The sequence below is a fragment of the Numida meleagris genome, chromosome 1 (genome assembly GCF_002078875.1).
Source record: "Numida meleagris isolate 19003 breed g44 Domestic line chromosome 1, NumMel1.0, whole genome shotgun sequence".
Classification (NCBI taxonomy): Eukaryota; Metazoa; Chordata; class Aves; order Galliformes; family Numididae; genus Numida; species Numida meleagris.
This window is the reverse complement of record NC_034409.1, coordinates 20,068,778-20,092,465: the sequence shown is the minus strand read 5'-3', so window position 1 is coordinate 20,092,465 and position 23,688 is coordinate 20,068,778. Positions and strand designations below refer to the sequence as shown.

General features: G+C 37.9%; 1 protein-coding gene across 3 annotated transcripts in view; it reads left to right on the top strand.

The window, feature by feature from the left end:
- IL17REL (interleukin 17 receptor E like) overlaps positions 1,200 to 23,688 on the top strand; it is a 42,668-nt gene continuing 20,179 nt past the window's right edge. For all 3 annotated transcript variants that reach the window (XM_021384728.1, XM_021384729.1, XM_021384727.1), the window contains exons 1-2: positions 1,200 to 1,375; positions 18,438 to 18,465. In XM_021384728.1, coding sequence (XP_021240403.1) covers positions 1,241 to 1,375; positions 18,438 to 18,465 — 163 coding nt within the window. In that variant the 5' untranslated portion in view covers positions 1,200 to 1,240. The remainder of the gene's footprint in view (positions 1,376 to 18,437; positions 18,466 to 23,688) is intronic.

The window sequence follows — 23,688 nt, the reverse complement described above, 5'->3', positions numbered from 1 at the left end:
AAATTCATAAACTATGGATCACTGGAGAGTAGACTGGGCGGATCTTTGATGAAGTGCGTTTTTACATTTACAAGTGATGACATTTACTTGTTATTTTTTAGGCAAAGTAATTTAATGACAATTTGTTCAGTACTGTGACTGTTGCCATTTTTCATCTTAAAAAAAAAAATTGGAAAATTGACAAACTGGACTCGTGACAATATCTAAAACACTAAAATATGAATACAGTAGATTCACTGGCAAAGTAGACATTGTCTCTAACCAAAAGAAATATTAGTAAAGCTTCATCCTATCAGATGGAGTTAATTGTGCATCCCCTACTGTAACTAATGTGAAAGGTTTAATTAGAGCACTGAAGATGTGGGTTCTAGCACTGTCCTGTGGAAGATATCTCTAAGTTGTGAGCAAACCCACTGTGGTGTAATACTTCCCTATTCCACCTACAGGCATAACATACTATGTAGCCTCCATATGAAACAGAAAGTGTGTTTTATGGAATACTTACTTATATAAACTTTGTAGGATCAGACCAAGAAATGCATTCCTAAGCAGTGGATTATTAAGGCATAGCTCTCTCATACACAGCTTTCAGAGCTGGTGGTGTTCAGCTTCTTCAGCAAAGCGTACTTCCCAAATGTGATGAAAATCCAAAAACTGGAGGTAGGCTATCGGACAAGAGGCTTCTATCAATACAATTCTATAGTACACAAAATAAATCCAGGACACAGATTCCTAGGATAAAAGAAGCTGTTTTTCTTCTTGATGAAAAGCAAGAAATGAGTCTTCCAAAACTACTTATCCCAACACAACTGTTCTTTATTTTTAAGATACATTTTTATTTTGGTGCAGTAGAAAACCAAGAAAAGTAGACGTAATAATGCATTTTTTATTTCAGTGAAGCTGCCTGCTAGAAACAAAATTCCCATTAATACACAGAATTACAGAAAAGAAATGCACTAAAAATCATTCAAAGCTAACATGGTGAAATCCAGAAGAAAAAGTCTTTTACTGCGATTGTCAGAAATTCAAGTTTCCCATTTTTCACTAAGGAACATAATAAACGAACTGAGCATGCTTTATATTTCCCACAACTAGCAATTTTCTGTCTTTGGAAACTTTCAGTGGGAGGAGTTGAAAGGTGCTGTGGGAGGGACTAAAATTCATACTAAAGTTTTGGCTTGAGAGAGAGAATTGTCAGAGTAGAAGATTTCTTCTGAGGTTTTTCTTCTTCTTCCCCCCCATGTCTTTTTTTTTGTTTTGTTTTCACTTTAGGATGATAAGTATTCATGTTCTGATTCTTCTTATAATTATGTTTTGGAATTGTGATTGTCATATTATTCCCAGGATTGAAGAATGTGGACTTTCATGTTCTCAGGTAAACCTCTTACTTGTTCTTATTTGCTATCTCTTAATACAATAGTTGTATGCTGATAAAATAATTGTAAGCAAAGCAATAAAGGAAAAATGGAAAAATATTTCAACTGTCCTGACCATTCACTTGATATTCCTGTCATCTGCATTAAGTACCCAAAGTGGCAATGATGACTGTTGTAAGAAAATAAGAAAATGCTTTATTTCCAGCTCTTGTTGTTGTTGTTACCTTTAAAAATTTAATTTTTGCATTTAGAAAACAGTAATAAAACTGATTTAATTTATATTAATTACTTTGGAGATTCCATTTTTACAACAGCAGTGGTGTCAACTGACAGGAGGAGGAATGGGAGGTTGCAGAAGTTGCTAATTATGTTAGGAATATAGGAAATACTGATTTTCCTGTAAATAAATGGATTAAACTTGAGAAGGAGTAAAACCTGTTTTTCATTTTGTGTAATGAATGCAACTGGCCTATTACATTTAATGACTTATGTATGTGCCCAAAATTGGAGTGTGAACTATACTATCACTTTAAGTGTTGAATTTTGAATGCTTCCAAATATCCCCACAAAGGGGCAGTATAGGGACATTCTGCTTCTGTTAGCTTTCTGAAAGTTCAAGAATACAGTACATGGAAAGACATATCAGAAAATAAAATAATAGGGTATAAATAACAGGTTATCTGATATTTTCAGTCTGAGTAGGCAAGAATAGCTATGTAGTTGCTATGGAGAAGTGGAATTAATAGCATAAAAGAATTTGGCTGAATGTGGACTTCTGCTTGAAAATATCACAGTACTCTGCAGTCCCTGGGACAGACAACTGAGACATACTAAACATTGTCTAACTGTGATTGTACTATCTAGATATTGTCAGTATGTTACAGCAATTAACTCTGTATTTTATATGTGTATTCTAGGATGTATCTGGAGTGAAGATGCTTATTAAACACTGGAGTTGAGGGGAAATAAACCCTCTATTTCAAATATTGCTTTACATTCCCGAATTCAAATTCTGTGCAGTCTCACCACATTTAGATATTGCTTTTAAAAGAATAAAATATAGTCATCAGAGGTCCATTTTTGGATGTACCTGAGCACTTTCCAGCAAATTATGTACTTATGAATGTAAAAGCATGTGCGTTTAAAATAATTTATTCTCCGTGGTCTGCAACAATGAGTATTTAAAAAAGATCTGATTTAACTTTCTGATTTATTTCTCCAGAGAGTGGTTTGCTCTCAGACTCAGAATGTGAAAAACAATAACAACTTTTAGTCTGGGGCCCTTAAAAGACATCCTTCTCTGTTGTATCTTAGGTATCTATTTCAGGAAGGCTGATTCACTAGCTGCCTAAGATGCTGACATAAAGAAAGGATCCCTTTCTTTGCCTTCCAGATATTGTCTTGCATCTTTTCCAGTGCTGAAGGTTGGATAAATGAGAAAGCTCTATTTTTTTTTTTTTCAGTTTAGTTGGAAAACACATTCTTTCCAGTGTAACAATCAAGTATAAACACCGTTTGTGATGTTAAGATAGAATTCACTTCATGTTCTGTATGTTATTTTTCTGCTAGTTGTATTCAGTAGAATCTTGAATGCATTAATGACTTTTTAAGACAAAAATGTTTTCTTACTGGAAACAATAATGATCTCAACAGGACAAATTACTGCCAGCTTAGCATTTGCAATCCAGTGCAAAGCATTTTGAGCATTTTGTACTCCTTAGCAGAGTAAGGCATTGGTGATACTTAAGAAGGAAATAGCGATTTAACTGTTTTGAGGAATGTGACCTAATAAAACCTTTACACTCACCTGTCTAGATTTTGGGTCCTATTACAGCTTAACAAATCATTCTTAGCTTACCAGGAGTGTCCAGCAAGGCATCTTTGCACTGCCTTATATAATATCCAGGTACCATTACTATAACACAAATTACTTTATCCAGTATAGGAAAGGAGAAAACAAAAAGTCACTTCATATTTATGCAAGTATTACGCAAACATTTAAACAGCATGAAAATATACAATTGTGGTTGAATGATGGCAAAGGAACATACAAGTTTTTATTATGTATTGTGATTTTTTTTCTTCTTCCTTATTTTAATGGCTTGTCTTTAATGCTTGCGTTATATTCTGGTATTCAAAGGTTAACTACCATGGGCTTGGTCTTCAGACCTCACCCAAAAGCAAATACAACTATCAACCAAGATTCCCTGTAAAAGCACAGGGGAATCCCAGCCTGCAATTGATACAGAGTTGGTGCTCTACTTGCTTTACAATCCACATTGTTTGCAGGCTGTACACAAAGGAACAAGCTCACGCCAAGTTTGACTCAACAGCTGGTAAAGATCATGAGCACTACATTTAAAAAAAACTTCCCAGAAAACTATGAAATAGTATTTGTATTGTCAGCCTTTAAATGTAGCAACATTTCCAAAGTTCGCAAATAAAGAAGAAATGAATGAAGAAAAGAGACTGAATGTGGGATTTTCCTGCAACTATAAAGGTTATTGGTAGTAAATTTTTGATATAGCTGTTGCCTGTTCATGCTACTCATACTGAAAATATGTAGTGTTTCTTGTCTGGATATTTATGTCATTGATCAGAGTGTTCTGACTGAATACTACGCACTGCGAAACCGATGATATAATACAGCTCTCAGGCTACTAACTCAGGCATTCATTGTTCTCTATCAAGGTAAGCAATTTGTATTTTAAAAGTAATCCTAAGACTCTCAGCAATGTACAAGAGTATCTAGTGTCTGATTTTCTTGGAGTGAGATACATCAGCATGAAGACACAAGAAGGGAAGAATCACCACAGGTGTTTTTGTGTGCAAAGGTATACCCAATGACTGGAGGAGACGTAAAAATATGAAACATATTCTCTGCTAAAATCTGCTGTTGTGCAGTGCAGTCCATGGGAGCATGCTGTTAATGGAAAGCCTGGGTTTTACATCCCTGCCTGTCATTGACTTATTTGTGTGGGCCTAGTCGAGTAATTTTACCTCTGCAGTTTTCACAAGTACAAAATAGTGCTGACCTTCCTGTGAGATGTCTTAATTACATTTTTTAATTAGATGCCTTGAATACTATAATTAAATATTAAGTTTTCATTAGTCAAAACAATCATACTAAAGCAGTTCTCGAATCACTGCATTAGAATGACATTAACCATTTTCTTGCCTGCTTTGCTTGTAGTCAGGAGAGCTGCTGTTTAGCAAGTTTATGTGACTTATGATCTGTGTTTTATAGGATCAAAAATAGCTTGGCAATGACAGGAGACTGTTGGCTTTCGGGTTTCCTGCTGTTTCCTGTGCCACTGATTGGTTAGCATCCCATTTCCTCACCCCCACCAAGAGTCAGATACACATACAAACGGGGACTTAAACTCTCCAATGTTCCCCATAGTTAGAGCATCTATTAGCACTTCTTTCAGGAGAGGTGGAGATGGCGAAAGCTCTGCAGTTTGAAACTTGCAAAAAATGCAGCAGTAGCTCTTGTTTTTTTCTTTCTCACTCCTTCCTCAAAAACTCTGGAAAAAGATTACAAGGTCTGGAAGGAGATGAGCCACTGGCGTAGCAAAAGCAAAGGCACTATAGACAGTCATGACAGTTTGGGACATAAAATTAGCTGATTTTGAAACTGGACCTGACAAGGTGTCCTGAACTTCAAATACAAGGCAGTGCTACCTGTAATTTCATCTAAATTGTGACTTCTAATCATGAAATCATGGAATGGTTGAAGTTGGAAGGGTCTTCTACAGGTCATCTTGTCCAACCCCCCTGCTCAAGAAAAGACACCTGAAGGAGGCTGCCGGGACTGTGTCCATATGACTTTTAAGTATCTCCAAGGAAGGAGATAATTTAGGCAGGACAAATTTTGCAGAGAGAGATAGTAACTTGTCCTAGACAAGGTGGTGTGGCCTAGCTGGAATTCTTGCAGTGAAATCAACAATTGGCTTAATTTGTAACTTTGCTGGAGCTGGCAGTGCTGTACCTATTACTTTGTCATGTTGATTTATACAGTTTTGTTCTCCTACTCTTGGCAGAATGCCTGTGCTGGTGAGAGAATCAGGAGTGATCCAAAATGAGAAGTAAGAAGAGGTTTTAAATAATTCCTTTCTAAAGATAGTTTTGGATAGTCTCCTGGCTTTTTGGTGTTTGCCTCAGCATTGAGAAGCTCCCAGATAGGTAGGTAACTTGGACCAAAGGGAGGAGGTCAAAGGTTTCTATCACTGAGTGAAAATCATTTGATTTTTGGGAGCCATGAATTCCCAGGTGCAATGCAATGGGTACCAAACTGTAAAAACCAGAAACCCACATTTAAAATTACACATCTTCTGTTACCATCACCCCCAGAAGAGATGCCTTGTTTTGTACATCAATTTGGGCACAGGTCAATCATGAAGTTATAAAACAGCCCAGCTCAGCTGCAACTTTTTTGAGAAAAGGAGCCTAAATGAGATTCTAGTACCCTGTCCAATTGCACCTTGAAAACCTCCAGTGCTGAGGACTCTATGCTGTTCCTGTGTAGGTGGTTGTAGTGATTTGTTGTTCTCTCTGTGAAAAATTTTTCTTATATAAAGAATAAACCTTTCCCAATAAAACTTGTACCTGTTGTCCTTTGGCTTCTCCATGTGGCTTCTTGTGAGGAAAGAGCATCTCTCCTCTTTATAGCCATCTTTTAAGTATTGGGAAACTGTAAATATCACTCTTGAGACTTCTTTTCTCCAGATAACTCCTTCAGTTTTTTCTTGTAGGATAAGTTCTCCAGTCATCTGGTCGTCTTTGTTTTTATGGCACTTTTGGTACTTTGAAGAAAACTTACTTATTTGTAAATCTTTTTTCGTCTGATTTTGTTACCATTTATTGTATGTTTTTTGAAGACCAATAAATTATTTGTCTTCCTAAAAGTTTAGATAAAACACAAACCAGAAAATGTTCCTAAACAGTAGCGTGTGGCAGAGGAGGTTCCAGAGTAGCTCTGAACTACTTGGCTAGGAATGATCACAAGACCAGTAAATTCATGTATACTCAGGTGGGTTGTACACTTATCAAATCCCTGACTCTGCCTCACAGCTATGTGAATTCACTGGGCCTGAATTTTGTGAAGTTGTGAATGATCTGGAAAGTCATAGTGGCTAATGATGCTGAGCATTCTAATGGATTGCCTGTGGAGCTTGTAGAGATCTCCTCACATGCTAGGCAAATATCTCTCAGATATGTCTTAGATAAAGGACGTTCTTCCTAAGGCAGTAGTACTGAGTAGGTGGCATCTTGAGTTCTTTTCTAACCATAGTATCTCTACCTTTATGTGCAATTTCATCTTTTTGGGGGATCTAAAGATGGTCATATTCAAGTCATAATTAAATTACTGCTTTGAAACAGTCAGTAGAGCCAAAGACCTGTTTTGCTGCATTGTACATGCTGTCCTTTCAGTATGCAAAATCTAGGACTGGCAATTTCATTCAGGAAGTGTCCGTGGGAAAATGAACAAAGTATAAGTTTTACTTAGCAAATGATCAGTGGCTCTTTCTCCTGCAGGAAAGTGTTTCAGGTTAGTTACTTTGAATATGTGTGGCAAGTTTCAATAACTTCTGGAAAACTGATTGTCTTGGAGTTGTCTGTGCTTGCCTACATATTTTCAGAAAGTATGAATCATATGAACACCCTTGTACAATAGATGTGCATTCATTTTCTTCTCTTGGAAAAATATTGAGGAAATAGAATTTATTAAAACTGTCTCCAATTTTGTTTTTCCCTTTCATTCCTATGTATGAAAACTTCCTTGATCTTTTTCCCACTTCTTCATCTCTCTGACTGTACTTCCTTCTGTGGCGGTAATGACAGATTTCTCCATTGTTTTTAAAATATTAATATCTTTGTATTATTATTTTCCTTCTTTCTACTTTTTTTTTTATTTTAGCAATTTTCATTAGAGTATCAAGTTTAATGCCGAATTTTGATCAGCAGCATATGTTCTTTTAATTTTGTCCCCTCGATTTTCATTTATTATTTTTCTATAGCATTTAGAATATAGTTTTAGAGCTTGATCACATCTGTGTTAGCCTCTAGTCTGCTTTTGTAGCTTATTTTCTCATCTACATTGGAGAAAAAGTAACACATACACTTTTTAGGAAAGTGTGTGGCATAGGTGATTTTCAGTGACTAAAGGCTGTCATTAAAAATGAGAGATAGGGTGAAGAAGCAAAGGAAGGTACTGAACACTGGTGGGTTCATTAAGCTGAGGCCATGCCCAGGAATCATTGCTGCCTCTAGGGACAAAGGCATGATCAAGAGAGTCAAGTGAAACAATGCTGCTGTTGTAAAGCTGGTGGAATCCTTCCTCTTTGGAACCACTTCTTTTGGACCTCTGCCACCTTTAATTGGACCTGTGCTAACTTTAGCAACTACAGATTCACAAGATAAAGTTGAACTAGATGATTAGTTCTTAGTTGCTTTTTTTTTTAAACCTCCTCCCCCCAAATTGAGTTAACTGTATAAAAGTGAAATAGACTAGGTAATGACTTTGTAAGTAATTTTTATTTTTTAAAATATTTTATATGATTTATTCTTCCTTAGAATTTCCATTTTCATTCCTTTGTCAATTATCTCAAATTGCAGATCTTTCAACTGAAATGCACATTATAGATATTTTCTTTAGGGTTTTTCAACACAGCTAACTCTTTCAGGGGAAAGATTTTGTTGCTCCTGGCAATACACACTGGGAATCTGGTATGAATTTTTGATGTGTATTAAGACTTTCAGAAGCCATAAAAATATAAATTACTCTTTAGGGAATAAGTCATCTCTCTCCAAAATCTTCAAGCATACAGCAGCAAAAAGGTTTTCATCTACGTATGCTAAGACAACTTTCCTTTCTGTGCTGTGGTTAGAGTGTTTCTGTAACTCATGCGAGCACAATTAGAGCTAGTCAGATATCTTTATCATGAACTCTATAATGGAAGCAGTTCCTTAACTGATAATGTGGCACCAAGGAGGAATGTAGACCTCTCAGGATTGTCATCTGAGACTACTCTACTGCCGCTTCTAGCATGGCCTGAGGGATCATTTGTATGACCTTATATCCTTACACAACAACATAACAAGCTAAGGCTAGAATAGAAACAAAATGAACATTAAATAATTTTTCTTACCAGGAAGAACTGTTCTAAGTTTTTGTCATGGTTTTATGATTTTTGGTTATTGGTATTCCACATCGTAACATCATGTAGTGGATATACCTGGTTCTCAGAAGAGAAGGACTACTACATTCCCCAGGGGACTTTGCTCCTCTGTTACCATTTCCGGTCAGAGGGAAAGATAAAAACTTGCAAATCACAAGACCTTGCTCTCTTTCCGCACATCTCTTGTCCTGGCAGCACCTCGCTCCCCAGCCGTCTTATCGTCAATATTAGAGTAAGGCCTACCTTGATTTTGGGACATTCTCTCTCATTGTATTGGATTTGTCAGCTTAAATTGTAATTATATTGTATTATAGTGTGTTGTTTTGCATTCCGATATCTTATTTAGTAAATTAGTTTGTTTCTCCTCAGATCGTTGCTACTGTTTTAGCTCTCAGGCCCATCTCCTTACCCTTTTTTCCCTTTTCCCTTTCCTGGGGCGTGGCTCCGTGGGTCCCCCCTCCTATTTGTCACGGAACCGGGCCGAATGCCCATAAACCGTTGACAGTTTTGATATGACTTTGTGATTCACACTGGCAGGGATGGGAAGGGATTATGAAGCTCATTTTTAAGAACTCACTCTTTTCTACACCCAAAAATTTAGGATAGCGTCTGTAGAACTTTCACATGTTCTTTAATCCAGCTCCTTTTCTGTCGTTCTGGATTATTAAATGCAGGCTAAATGGAGATTGTGAGATGGCATTAAACATCTGCTATGACAATATGAGAAACCTGAATATTCACCGTGATGAAACCTTGTGAAAGTAGAAGTAAGCAGTTAGTAAGAAGTAAGAAGATAAGCACAAGCTTAATCTGAACTCCACTCTCTGGAGCCCAGACCTGAGTTAGGATCCTCAGGTTAGGAGCCTCCTAACCTGAGTTAGGAGCTAGAGTTTGGTGTTCTCTCTTCAGAGTAGCTTCTGAGAACCACTCTTCCAAAGTTTCAGGTTTTCTTTTTGTTTTGCTTTGTTTTCCTGGTGAAAATGGAAATAGCCTTTGTTTGAAGTAAGAAACAGATCTTGCAACTGAATGTTGAAAGCACTCAACTTTAAAAATGACCGTCTCTCTTCCCTGTCCTTCTCTCAAACCATCAGTTTGCCATTTCATACAGTATCATTGTTCTGATAGGAGGCCTGGGAGACTCATGTTTACTGGAGAAGCATTGCAAAAAGATAACTTGTGTAAGGTTAGAACTTCAGGCTAAGGAAGGTGTTGAACTTGGCTGCTCTTGAGGTTAGGATTTGAACAGCCAGAGTATAACAGCTGGAACATGCTCTTGGCCTGCTTATCTTCTCCAGCACTTCCATTTTGGAGGAGAAGCTACACTTGATCTTTGTTAATTTGATCTCTGTTAGATTACCTCCAGCCTCCTGGTGCACTGGGGACATAAGAGTCTCACAAATTAGTGTCTGCTATCCCAAAGAGCTTTGGTGTGAGGTGGATGCCATTCAAGCTCAGTTCTGATCATACATATCAAGGCTCAAGCGTCCAGGGAGCTTTTAGATCAGAAAGACAGGTACCTAATAGGCTTAGGTGCTAGGGTTTGGTAGCAATTAATGGGGTATTAATGGATCATGGTGTTTGGCTGTGATTACTACAGCTTTTTAAAGTGATGTTTCAGGTACCTAAATCCTCTTTTAGATTTGGACCACAAACGACTACAAACTCTGACTTCATTTCCCTACCAGTAGTAATGCAAAATCCACGAAGAGAAATTGCTTACTTGGAAATGGTGTTAGTGGCAGTACTCTTGTGGGCAGAGCTAAAGTTTGTACACGCAAATAGTTTCTACCACATTTAAATCTGAATCAAAGTTCATTAAAATGTGGGGAAGGAGTTTCAGTGACTTTCAAAGGCTTGCAGTTAAAATCATAGAGTTCTGCATTTTGTGAATGTGAGCAGGATGGCATTTATCATTTATAAAGGCCACAGTACACTGCAGTACGGTGTTCTTCTACTGGAAATGACTCTAAGAAAAAGCAAAATGAATAGCTGACCAGAGCAGAATGGTGAGAGCCTTGCTGTGTATGCCAGAGCACAGGAAAGCCAGGCCTGCATCCTATTGCATCTTTTGCTGAGTAACAGTGTTGGGATGCATGAGAAGACAGTGACTGGAATAGCAAAAATCTTTAGATCTTCCAAAAGAAATAGGCACTGCCTCCAGCAGCAGCAGGAGGAGCAAATCCAGCCCACAGGGTCTCTTTCCATAATCTTCAGTTCTTGCTTTCTTGCTTGTTGGGTTTTTTTTTTTTTTTCCTTTCCCATGGCAATCTCTCTACCCACTGGTTCCAGTCACCTCTCAGTGCTGTTTGTGCAGCTGAGGGATCTGCTCTAAACTTTTCTTGTAGCCTCTTCTGGGCTACAAGACATGACACCATCCAAACCTTAAAGTACTAGACACCAGTGGATGTCTAGAGAGGTTGTAGAACCTACATCCTTGAGTTTTTCAAGAAACAGGCAAATTCGTGTCTAAATTGGTCTGGTGTTGGTCACAGTGCTGCTTCTAGCAGGCTGGACTTGGTGACCTTCAGAGACTCCTTCCACTCAGAATTTCCTTGATTCCATTTTATCATCCTCTGTATGGGAAATCCAGTCATTCACTGAAATAACCATTAATGCTGTGTAACATTGTCCCTGTCTCATCGTTAGACTAGAAGTGCTGATTTGGTAGATTAGTTGTCCTTTCAAGAAGCTGAGTGGTCTGACATTTTTGACACTCTGTGTATGGGATGGTGCTGATTTATACCAGCTGAGAATATGGCATTCAAAGTGCATTGTAATTTTACTTTGTCTATTGTATGCAATTCTGTTTTGTTAACAACTTGTTTTAATATTTCAGGAAACATGACATCAAAATGATTGACTTTATTTATTTATTTTTGTTTTTTTTTATTTCTAAAAAAAAAAAAAAAGAGCATACTGTTGCTTGAAGCAAATTCTGTTTCCAGTCCTGGAGCTGAAGCACACAATAGATCAGGCAGCTTTTATTTCAGGCTGTCACAGTTCCCTTTGGTTCAAAAATTTTAAAAGCAAGTGTTTTCTGTGTAAGCCCTTTTTGTATCACAGGATTATTTTTATGTACAGTTAACTTAAAGTACAAGGGGGGAATATTCTTCCCAGTTGTGAGACCTCAAAGTATTGTTGTTTTGACTGGACATTCAGTTATAGGATGAATGCATGCCTCTGCATGCAGGTCAGTGGAAGTTATATGCCACGTGCAGTCCATGTGGCATATATGGGAATGGGATTCCTCTGCATCGATACAATGCTTGAGGATACATATACTGTCTTGAAGACATGAATTTCTGTTATATCTGAATAGTAGCAAGTAAACAAAAATCTAAACAAAAATCTAAGAGTCCTGAAGAACTTGTTTTAGTCATATGCATTATAATAATACTCCTAAACTGTAAGGGAGACGTTGGCTTTCAGTTTTGACAAACTCCAGGTTGTGGAGGATGGGGTCCATGCATTTGCATCAGTGAAGCTTTACTGAGAATTGTCCTGTAATCTTCAGTAAACCCAATATTCTTTCCCCTGTTTGTTCATTATCAGCTCAGTGGACAGATGCTCCATTTCAGAAAAGGTCTCTTGGGGACAGTGTATCAGTAGAACTAACCAAATCCTTAGCAGTCCTAAATGTTCATATTATGTGTATTAATTGTTATAATTCCTCTAGTTCTTAGTAAATATTATAATTATTCAATTGCCAGGTGTGTTCTGTAGGTATATTATTTTTCATTTTCACTCATGTCTAGTAACACATCCTTTTGCATAAGCACTTGGCCTTGATGTAATTAAGATTTTTTTTAGTGGAACAGGAATCATTATATTATGCTTTCTTGTACTGTAAAGGAGTCTGTTTCCTACATTTGGTAAGATAAATACAGGGGTGATCTTTATACCTGTCTTAAAATGAAATAAAATTGTGTGAGAAAAATTCCCTGAGGTTTCAGTTCTCACCATCATTAAGGATATGTAAAATGCAAAGTTATTATCTCCTTTGTGTATGAAAAAAGCTCTGGGAAAAGCTACACTATACTCAGTTGCTTCTATCTGTGAAGTTTCCCCTAGATGATTTCTGTATATGAACATTTTTGTAAGAAATTAATGCAATGTCTTGAAAATCTAGAAAGTTAAGAAAGTCTAAGATCATGGTACAGTTCTTAATTTTCTCTTTTTCCATCCAGGGACTGTCCACCACTCAAAGATCTTTTTTTTTCTTATGAAAGTGACTGAAATCACGTTAGCAATTTCAGGTTTTTCATTAGAGACCTTGACAAATCATTTATGACTCTTAAAGACCAGCATCTGTAGGGTCTTTCCTCCACAAACTGAATAGGATAAGCAGATGGAGAAAAGAGGCTGGCAGTGGATTGCATACATAGTAAGGGGTAAATAAACCCCTCTCTGTATTGCAGGGTAGCCACCAATATGACATGGCTGAGACAAAGAATATTACCACTTTACAAGGCATCAAATAAACCCTTGTGGAAAACTCTTTTCAGAACTGTACATGGCTCTGCTCACCCCAGTTGTAATGCAGTAAAGTAGAGTAGAGTAGAGTAGAGTAGAGTAGAGTAGAGTAGAAATAGAATAGAATAGAATAGAATAGAATAGAATAGAATAGAATAGAATAGAATAGAATAGAATAATTCTTCAAAGATCATCTAGTCCAAATGTCTGGTCTCAGGAAAGATGAGTTAACACAGACATAAAAAGAAGGAAAAGCTATTTTATTAGAGGAGAATAAAAGAGCTTGGCTCTCATAGCCTTGCAAAACAAAATCTGAGAAAAGTTAAATTACTGGCTGTAGATAAATAGAAATTAAATTCCAGGGTGGAAAGCATCTATTTAAGTGAAAAACCAATAAACAGAATCAGACGTCAATGCAAACTGAGCATTATTTTATTTACCTTAGAAAATAGAAGTTTTGTTGCTGCCAGAGAACAGGGCTTCTGGAAAAGCCTTAGCATCAGAGCAGTCCAAAACCTGTTTTTAAATGTTTTTGAAATGGATTAGATGATGTGGCACTTGTGGTTCTCAAGGGACTAGACCCAGTGGTCTGTGATATCCCTTCTAATTCTGCATAGAATAACATGAATTTGTGCAGAGCAACCTCTCCTGACTGAAAATCAAGAAGAACTTGTCGGGATTCATCAGCCTTATGAGCTTTTTGGTTACAATTTGAGAAGCAGTTCTTGCAAGACCCTGAGTTGTAAGACTATATACAGCCTCATGCTTGCTTTTTATGGTAATTAAATAACAGAAATTTCTGGAGCAGAGGGAAACTTCATAAAATGGTTGTGTTCCTTTTTCTCTTCTCTCTGATAATTAGGTAGGAGTGTAGGTAGTAGTTTTGTTGCTGAGAATCTCTCAAAAGACTCACTTTGCATTTACTGACATTAATGCAGGCATCTTGAAAGAGCGAATGTGGAATGTCTGACAACCTGTCCCAAATTGTGATCAGAATACATTTTAAAGCATTTTCAAGCACGTTTCTGCTCTTTCTGGAGTTGTGAAAGAGCTTTCATGAGCTCTTGTATGAGCCAGGTACAACAGAGGTGGTGAGCAGACTAGGAAACAAAATTTGCCTCGGACTCTTTCTGTGTTGACAGAACATTCAGGGAAGAATTTCTACAGTTCTGCTTTTGCTTTGGTGCCTGGAGGTATAAAGGGAAGTGAGAAATAGGTCCAATCTTTTTTTCTTTTCCTCAGCAATTTCATTTCATGAAAGTACTCCTTGAGCCTTCAAATTTAAATCTTTCTCTGTCAATCTTACTTTCTGCTCTACAGTCTTTAAAAGCACAATGTGCTATTACAGTTGAATTAGATTGAGAAGTTACTGTGCTGGCTAAAAAGCTGGCACCACACCTCCTATTCAGAATGATTCGTATTGGTGGTGTCTGTTCAGATAACCTCTAGCTACAGTTGACTAATACCACAAGTGGGGAAAACCCTAGAGAAATAGGAAAATCCCTAACTGTTTGTGCATTGTGTAAGTGTATTTTGCTTAGGCTTTTTGCCAAAGCAGATATGAATCAGAGATGCTCTCTGTATTGCACTAAATTGTACCATCATGTTCAAGACCTCATTTTTGCATAAAAGACACCCACAGCATTTGTGAAAGGAGAAGAAAATTTCCATTCTGGTTTTACTGTGTTATGTTTTTTTATTGCATTCATCACTGAAAATTCCTGAAAACAAAAGATATAGAAAGTGGGAAAGGAGCTTGGTTCATTTATTTGAGTTCTTTGAGACAAATGGTCTCTCTTTTGACTATTTTGCAAAATGATTATAAAAGAGGAAAAAAAAAAACCCTTTGGCATTGTGCAATAAAAATAATCACTTATTAAAAAAAAGAATTGAACTGTGACCGAATGCTTGCTTTAACTGGCAAGTGTTTGAGTAAATGCTTGATTATTTATGTACACCATCCAAACAGCTCCTCATCCAGCACAAACCTAAGGACCCAAGAACAACAAAATATCTCCTTACCTGAACAAACATCGTTACTGGATATATTACCTTTTCCCCATGGAGTGGATGAGTAAATAGATACAAGATGTTACTAAAAAGTGATCAGAGATTAGGATTCATCTAAACAATAGTGAAAAACAAGAATTAATTGGGATAGAAGATGTATTTCTGTATCATCCTGCAGCCCCAGAGAAGTTGGTGGTTTGTTTTCTCACACGTAACTTAATTTATTTACATACAATTTGCATTTTTCAGGTGTCAGAACAGGGGATCTTAAGCATAGATCTTTGAGTGTAGACTAGATGCTTTGAGTTTTTTCAGATTTTCTGTTTATTTCAATGGAATTTTTTTTTATTTATTGAATTTTTGTACTGTGACCATAAAGAGAAGATAGTAGACAACTAGTTTCTTCTGAGAATTTTTCACTTGCAATCGAGATCTCTCTCAAACCACCTGACTAGAACATTTTCAGTAGTTTTGCTGTAAAATGGGAAGTTAAATATACAAAGGTAATTTACTAGATTATCAGCCTCATTAGAGATTAATTCCTTCCAGTGAGTAGTAGCTCATCAATTTGCTGATCCAATAGTTAGATTTTCTTACCAAAAATCTAGCTTCCTAGCTCACTCACTCATTGAATTTTTTGCAGTTTGTGTATTTGTCTATTCCATTTCCTAAGGCCATCAAAAACCTCAAGCAAAGGAGACTGAATTCAAGTTGTCCTCCTGCATACTCCTGCAGGGTCTCATTAAAAATTAGTTCAAAATTAGGGCTTTGAAACTGCAGTTAAAATTCCAGCGGAGTTTTGTATGAGTTGGCATGTTCTGCTTCTATTAGATTAGTGTTACAGTGAGTAAGTGAGAAAGCTATATTCTTCTTTCTATTAATGAATCTGCATTGTGAAAATCAGCAAACTACGAAGTCTTTCTTCAGAAGTAATTTGTAAGTGACAAATATATCTATGAACATATTGCAGGAGAAATAAGGTCACATCAGTTACATTTTTTACTCCTTCGGGGGATCTGAGGAATTTATGAAACCACTGAAATAGAAGTACCCCAGTTTTAGAACAGTTACGTAAAGAAGTTTGATTTCCTTGGAGGTCCTGATGGATGAAAACCTGGACATGAGCCCCCCGACTTGGTGTTATCTGCAGACTTACTGAGGGTGCACTCAATTCCTTCATCCAAATCATCAATAAAGATATTAAACAGGATGGGCCCCAACACTGACCCCTGGGGAGCACCACTTGTGACTGGTCATCAGCTGGATTTAACTCCATGTACCACCTCTCTCTAGGCCTGGCCCTCCAGCCAGTTCTTTACCCAGCACAGAGTGTACCTGTTCAATCCATAGGCTGCCAGCTTCCCCAGGAGAATAGTGTGGGAGACAGTGTCAAAGGCTTTGCTGAAGTATGGGTAGACTACTTCAACAGCCTTTCCCTCATCCACCAGGCGGGTTACTCAGAAGGAGATTGGGTTGGTTAATCAGGACCTGCCTTTTGTTAACCAGGTTGTCTAGGCCTGATCCCCTGGTTGTCCTGCTCATGCTGTGTGATCTCACTCAAGATGGTCTGTTTCATAACCTTCCCTGGCACCTAGGTCAGGCTGACATTACGACCTTTCTTGTAAATGGGTCACATTGGCAAGCCTCCAGTCCATTGGGACATCTCTGGTTGACCAGGAATGCTGATAGATGGTGGAAAGTGGCTTGGCAATCACATCCGCCAGCTCCCTCAGCACCCTCAGGTGGATCCCATCCAGCCCAATGGACTCGTGGTAGTTCAGGTAGAGTAGTAGATCTCTGACTGTTTCCACCTGAATCATGGGGGGTTTATTCTGCTCCCCATCCAAGACTTCCAGGTCAGGGAGTAGAGTACCCTGAGGATAACTGGTCTGACTTTTAAAGAGAGATGTAAAGAAGGCACTGAGAACCTCAGCCTTTTCCTTATTCTCAGTGGTCACGTTCCCTGACGCATCCAGTAAAGGATGGAGATTCTCCTCTTACTGTTAATATATTTTTAAAATGTTTTTCATTCTCTTTTACTGCAGTGGCCAAATGTAGCCATGAAGGGCAGAAACACTTTTCAGCTACTCTGGGGTAAGACCATGCATGTGTACAGCTACCACAGGGCTGTCATTTCACACTTTCAGAAATTAGATTTTACAGCTGTGTTTATGGGGTGGACAGAAAGACCTGTGGGTGACAGCCACATAGAAGACCAAGTAATAGTTCTTTTATGACATGCTAGTACTCACCCGGGCTGCTGACGGTATTTGTCTACAACTTGAGAACTTCCAAATGTCTGCTGAGAGACTTTCGCTGGCTCTAAATCTCATGGATTGTTGGCTTACTGGCAGGGTCCTGAAATGCTTTAAAAGGACTAACGGCTGCCAGTCCATCTGAGAGCAGAGGAGACAAGGTGATGCCTGCTTCTTTTGCAGTTGTGACAAAAGCATCTCTGTGAATAATGCACTGATTTTAAAAGAAAGTAGAGGGGAATATACTTTATGCCATACAGAAAGGAATGCTGGTAGAAGTGTTATATCAGAAGCTTGAATGCCAGAACAGCAGGAAAATAATTTTTTTGGTTTGGTAATATCCTGTATTTAGAAAGTGATACACAGTATTCAAAATAATATTTGTTATTTTTATATTCTACAGAATTTTGGTGTGTGGTTGAGTGTTTATTTTACTTGGAAAATGGGTGTAGCCTGTCTGAAAGACAGCTGGAAACCTGCTCAAATCTCAATATCAGGTTCACTTTGCCTCTTACAAAAAAAGAAACTTACTCACTTGACGTGGTATTGTGCCTGAGTAATTTCAATTTCAGGATTATGAGCCAGATAGTTCTCAGAAATAAACTGGCAAGTCCTATTCCTCAACTTCATTTGCAGTTGATTGTAATACGCCCTGTTGGCCTGGTGTGACCTTCTAAAACTTATCTAATATTCATAAGTTTTATAGATATCTTCCATTAAAAAGTCACTTGTTTTCTTTGCCTGGTTTATTTATTTATGTTTATTTATGTCTGAATCAATAAATAAACTATTTTTTTTTTAAAGCTATGTTTTTGTTTTTTTGTTTTTTTTTTTTTTGTTGGGCAGTGTCTGATTGAGGTCTCAGTTTGATGGAACTTTAGACTTGTAACAGTTACAACTCAGTAGAAAATACATGAAAATATGGATAACACTGATCATGTGTCCCTAAACTTATCTGGCCATCATACGAACTAGCATTTTCACTGTATTTGAAAATCCGTTTTAATTTAAAAATTGATTTCTGTTAAGGACTGCTTACTTTTTATAAGTATGTTTATACATGTGTATAATGATTAAATAATATTTATTTTTATCATCATCTCAGAAGACCTATTATAATATCTATTTTTTTCTGTTTGCAGGGAATTCATTGTAAAAGTAAACCTTCCAGTGAGTATACATCATTCACTTTTTACTGCATTTATTTTTGGAAAATAAAGATAATTTATTGCAGATAATAGATCCACTTTCCTGGTCACTTTAGATCACTGTGTCATAGAATCAAAGAATCATAGAATCATAGAATGGCTTGGGTTGGAAGGGACAACAAAGATCATATAGTTCCAACTCCCCTGTCCCCCAGGATCAGGCTGCTCAGTAACCCATTAAGCCTGGTCTTGAATGCCTCCAGGAATGGGGCACCTACAGCTTCTCTGGGCAGCTTGTTCCACTGCCTACAACCCTGTGAGTAATGAATTTCTTCTGAACATCTAACCCAAACCTCCCCTCTTCCAGTATGAATCCAAGTTTCCGTGTTCCAAACGTAGGAAATTGGTAGGCTGTAGTAAATAATAGGTTAATAATTGTGCATTATTGCTTGACAGTTTTCTTAACCATAGATAGTCATTGGGAGAATTTGCTTGGACATTTCACTCACATGTTTACTTTGCTTTTACTTACTATTTTTGGCTACAGTAGCAATATAGGCTCTTGAATTTCCTAAACTCTGAAGCCTCCATCAGTCACTCCTCCAGTGTGCATACTTGCTTGACAAGGAAGTACAACGCAAGTGCCTTGCAGGCTGTCCTCTTTCAGAGGACGGTTGTACCTGGAGGCTCAGCTCTGAGCGCTGCTTATCTTCAGAAAGCCTTTCCTGGATTCTCATGGCAGAATACCCATGGACACAGAGAAGCTCTGTTAGTGAACCACAGACATGTGAGGTTCTGATGCTATTGGGTGGGGCAGTGAGCTGGATGGCAGTTGTCCTGAGTCTTATTCTGAAGGCATAATATTTATGGGACACATACTGTTGAGGTGTAGAGAAAGAACATGGCTTTGGGAAGGATGCAATTAAAAGTCCCGCTTGAAAAAGTCATTAGCCTTCTACTAGTGAAGAGATTGAACCATCAGTGACTGGATCAGGGCTGTGAATGAGTCTTATTTGAGTTAGACAGCTGATCTGCCAGTTACACAAACTGCATGGAAGGAGTCATAGAATAAGAGAGAAATGGGTACTGAACTTTGCCAAGCTGAAGCTTGCCTTCATGCCTTTGGGTAGCACAGGCTGAGGAAACCAAACCCTATAACTCTGGCCTCTAAGGGAAGGACACTTGCAATACTGTTGATTATGAGCTAAAATAATTGCTAGGTATTACACAAATGCAAATCTAGATAGTGGAGACAGTACTGATAACAGAAGATGGTGATTTAATCTTAGGTCAAAGTGAATTACATGCTGGGAGGAAGGCAAGAGGGGATCTTCCTCTCCTTTGCCTGCCAAAGGTAAGCACCTTATGATGTATATAAGCTTAAACTAGTTTAACTCTGAGCTGGATATATTCTTTGGGCTTGAAGAGCTTGTAAGCTGAAGATCCGTATCTTCCAATACAGTGTACATCAAGCAGAGCAGATTGTAGGTTTTCAGTACTGCCTGAAAATGACTTATCAGCTATCTTTAATACGAGCAACACATAGGATGACTCAGCCTTACAGGGGTGACGAAAAAACATTTTTTTCAGTCTTCATCCTAGTTGTCTTGTGCAACATTGGGTGTATACTTATTTCCATACTTCCTTTTCTATAGTCATACTTCGTATTAATTATTTTTGAGGTAAAATTACCTCAGAAGACCTTTAATGTGTAATACAGCACTTTTGCAGTAGTCATTGCTTTTAGCTGCACCAAAAATTCTGCAGAATTTGTGGATATCAGCTCTGTAGTGTTTGGCAGTAGAGCTTTGTTTCTGCCTTCTCCCTCCCCTTCTCACAAACTATTAGTAGTACATTAAGGCTACTGCAGTATTTTAAATTAACTGTACTTTTTCAAGACCCCTTAATTTTAAAATCACTCCGAAAATATATTTGACATAGTGTAACATCGTACCATTCATCATTCTTGCAAGTCTGAAATACTTCCTGAACATACAACTGTGGAACTCTTCTGAATTTACTCTGTATTGAAATCTATTGTAAAAGAGAAAACTGAACTGTAATCAATTTCATAACTGGTTCAAGTACTTTTAAGTTGCAGATTTTGATATTTGTTAACATAAATGCATCACGTTGTTATCTTAGGTGAGTGTACCTAGTTTGTTTATGAAGACTGTTGAATCATCATAATGTACAGATGCAGCAGATACTGTGGTAAATCATATGCAAATAGGTTTGAAATGTTACTGCAATTTATACTTGTGGAATGATGCCCCATTGAAGCAATTTCAGTGCACAGTATATATGCTAACAGATGTATCCCTGTCAATATCCTAAGTAGTAGAAATTCTTAGCATTCTTGTGGGGAAGAAATACCAGAAAAAAAAGAAAACAGTTAGGAGTTTCTTTCGGAAGTTGCCCTGGGCCTATTCTTAATGGGCATTCTCTGCTTTCTTTTTGTTTTTCCTGTTCTCCAATTTCATCTTCTTGCCTGGGGCTTCAAATTATCCATCCAATCATTTCTATTGCGTATTCATTGCTCAGCTCTGGCTTCTATTATCCAAGGATACTAAGGTGTGTTTTGCTGTCATGACAGTTCTAGGTTGATTGTTGCATCAACAGATAGATAAAAAAATAATCTGCTGTGGTTAAGCTGATGGCAAAAGTACAAGGAAAGTGTCTACATACTGAATAATAAGTCTTGGCTTCTTTATGCCTTGGTTTATATCTGTCCATAATTAAGGATTCTTTTATTACAGCAACAATCCTTCTCTCATGTAGGGCTAATTACAGTTAAAATTCACAAACATAAAGTTTAGGCAAGATTTGCTTAGGAGACGGTTTGTGTAGCAAGATGTTCCTTTATGTCTTCTGTGGTGTAGATCAAACTACTCATGAGAAAGAGGTGTCCATTCCAGAGGAAACTATTTAAGTGGGGAGGAGGATTAAAGATGGTAAGGGAAGAGTTTACTGAGGAATTAGTCAGAAGTGTCTCCTTTTGTGATTACTGAAATGTCGGTGATGATTTATAGCAAATAAATTCTTTTCTGTAAGCTCTTTCTTGTATCATGCATTTATTGAGATTGAAACTAATATCTTCATGCATGATATAATTCATTTAAATTATTATTGATGAGTTTTGTGGCATCTTTTGCAATTCCCAAAATTAATGGAAAAAAATTCCTAAAATTAATCCAAAAAAAAATCCAAAGTGAAAGAGTCTTTTCATTTTATCCAGTGTATTGCTCAGTTGTTCTCAGTTTGAATGTAAAAACCATGACCAAGAAAAGCAGTGTCCCTGCATACTGATGCAGCAGTTCTAAAACTGATCATACTGATCCAATGTTGGTAATGCACCTAGGAATGACCTGGGATTCTCCTTAGAGAGGCAAAGCCTGTGACATCTAATAATACTATACCTCAAGCAGTAATAACTAAGGATAAAATTCAATTGGCTCAAAACAATCTCCCTTAAAAATATATAGGATCAAATAATATGGTCAAATTCACTCAGATAGAACACTTTGTCAAGAAGTATCACATTCCTCTTCCCTTGAATCATTTCTACACAGACATAAAAGTAGGCAAGGTAAGGCCTTGATCAAGCAATTGACAACTGAGGAACTAATCTGAAAAAATTTATTGACTTATTTCAGATACTGCTTATTTTCTTATGGAAATAACATAGACTGGTTATTTAGGGCAGGTGCACCTAACTGCTTATCATTCAATGTATTCAATGTAGGTAGATCTGGCAGCCCTGATCTGAAATGGATAGACCAAGTGGCTGAAGAAATCCAAGAAAACATGTTTTGAGCAAAGAGCTGAAAGTAAAACTGGTCATTACATTTTTAGCACATTAGTAATATTAATAATTATCAAGTAGTTCTGCAGTATAATTAACTGGGTGGATTGATTGGGTGTTGTAGAATAACTCTCCATCTTGAGACACCTTCAGGATTATTACACAACCCATTCTTGGAAAATGGAATAGAATGTTCACATCTGGCTGCTATGCACTGTACTTCTTAAGTCTGCTTCATCTTTGTGGAAACATGTTCCCAGGGTTCTGAAGGACCTGGCTGAGATGGTTGCTGAGCCGCTCTCCATCATATTTGAAAAGTCATGGCTGTCAGGTGAGGTCCTGGGTTACTGAAAAAAGGGTTATATCACTCCCATTTATAAAAAAGGGAGCAAGGAGGACCCGGGGAACTACAGGCCAGTGAGTCTCACCTCTGTGCCTGGGAAGACCATGGGACAGATCCTCCTGGATGACATGCTAGATCACATGAGGAATGGGCGTGTGATCCGAGACAGCCAGCACGGCTTCACTAGGGGAAGGTCATGCCTAACCAATCTGGTGGCCTTCTGTGATGGAGCGATGTCATTGGTGGACAAAGGGAAGGCTACCAGTGTCATTTACCTGGACTTGTGCAAGGCCTTTGACATGGTCCCCCACCACATCCTTATCTCCAAAGTACCTAAAGGGAGCCTACAAGCAGGAGGGGAGTCAACTCTATGAAAGGGTAGGTAATGGCAGGACAAGGGGAAATGGTTTTAAGTTGAAGAAGGGAAGATTTAGGTTGGATATCAGGGGGAAGTTCTTTATTGAGAGAGAGGTGAGCTGCTGGAACAGGCTACCCAGAGAGGTTGTGGATGCCCCCATCCCTGGAGGTGTTCAAGGCCAGGTTGGATGGGGCCCTAGGCAGCCTGGTCTAGTATTAGATGTGGAGGTTGGAGGCCCTGCCTGTGGCAGGGGGGTTGGAGCTTGATGATCCCTGAGGTCCTTTCCAACCCAAGTCATTCTATGATTCTATGATTCTATGTTTAAAAATGCTCCAAAAGTCAATGTACTCCTCTTATAGCCTCATTTGTGCATTTTGAATGACCTGTGCTTGTTCTTTGTTTTGCTTCTCTCACTGCTGGTATTACCTTGGATAACTGAGAGTTGGGTTCACTGTCAGTTGATGAAAAGTGTCCTTCTTTTCCCGCTTTTCCACTTAGTTAAGGTCAGAATAACCTACAGTGTGTTTAATGGCAAGAAAACCACAGGTTAATGTAGTGGAGATTCAGGTATTTTGTATTTTTTGACTTGTGATATCTCCTGATACCAAATGTGAGGGCACCTTAAGGCCTGACAGAGTCAAGCCAAAGTACCACATTTATATCAGCCTGTCTTCATGTTCTGCATGTATCAGAATTTGATCCCTGAGAATGGGCTTCTGCTTGAAATGGGAAGCGAAAG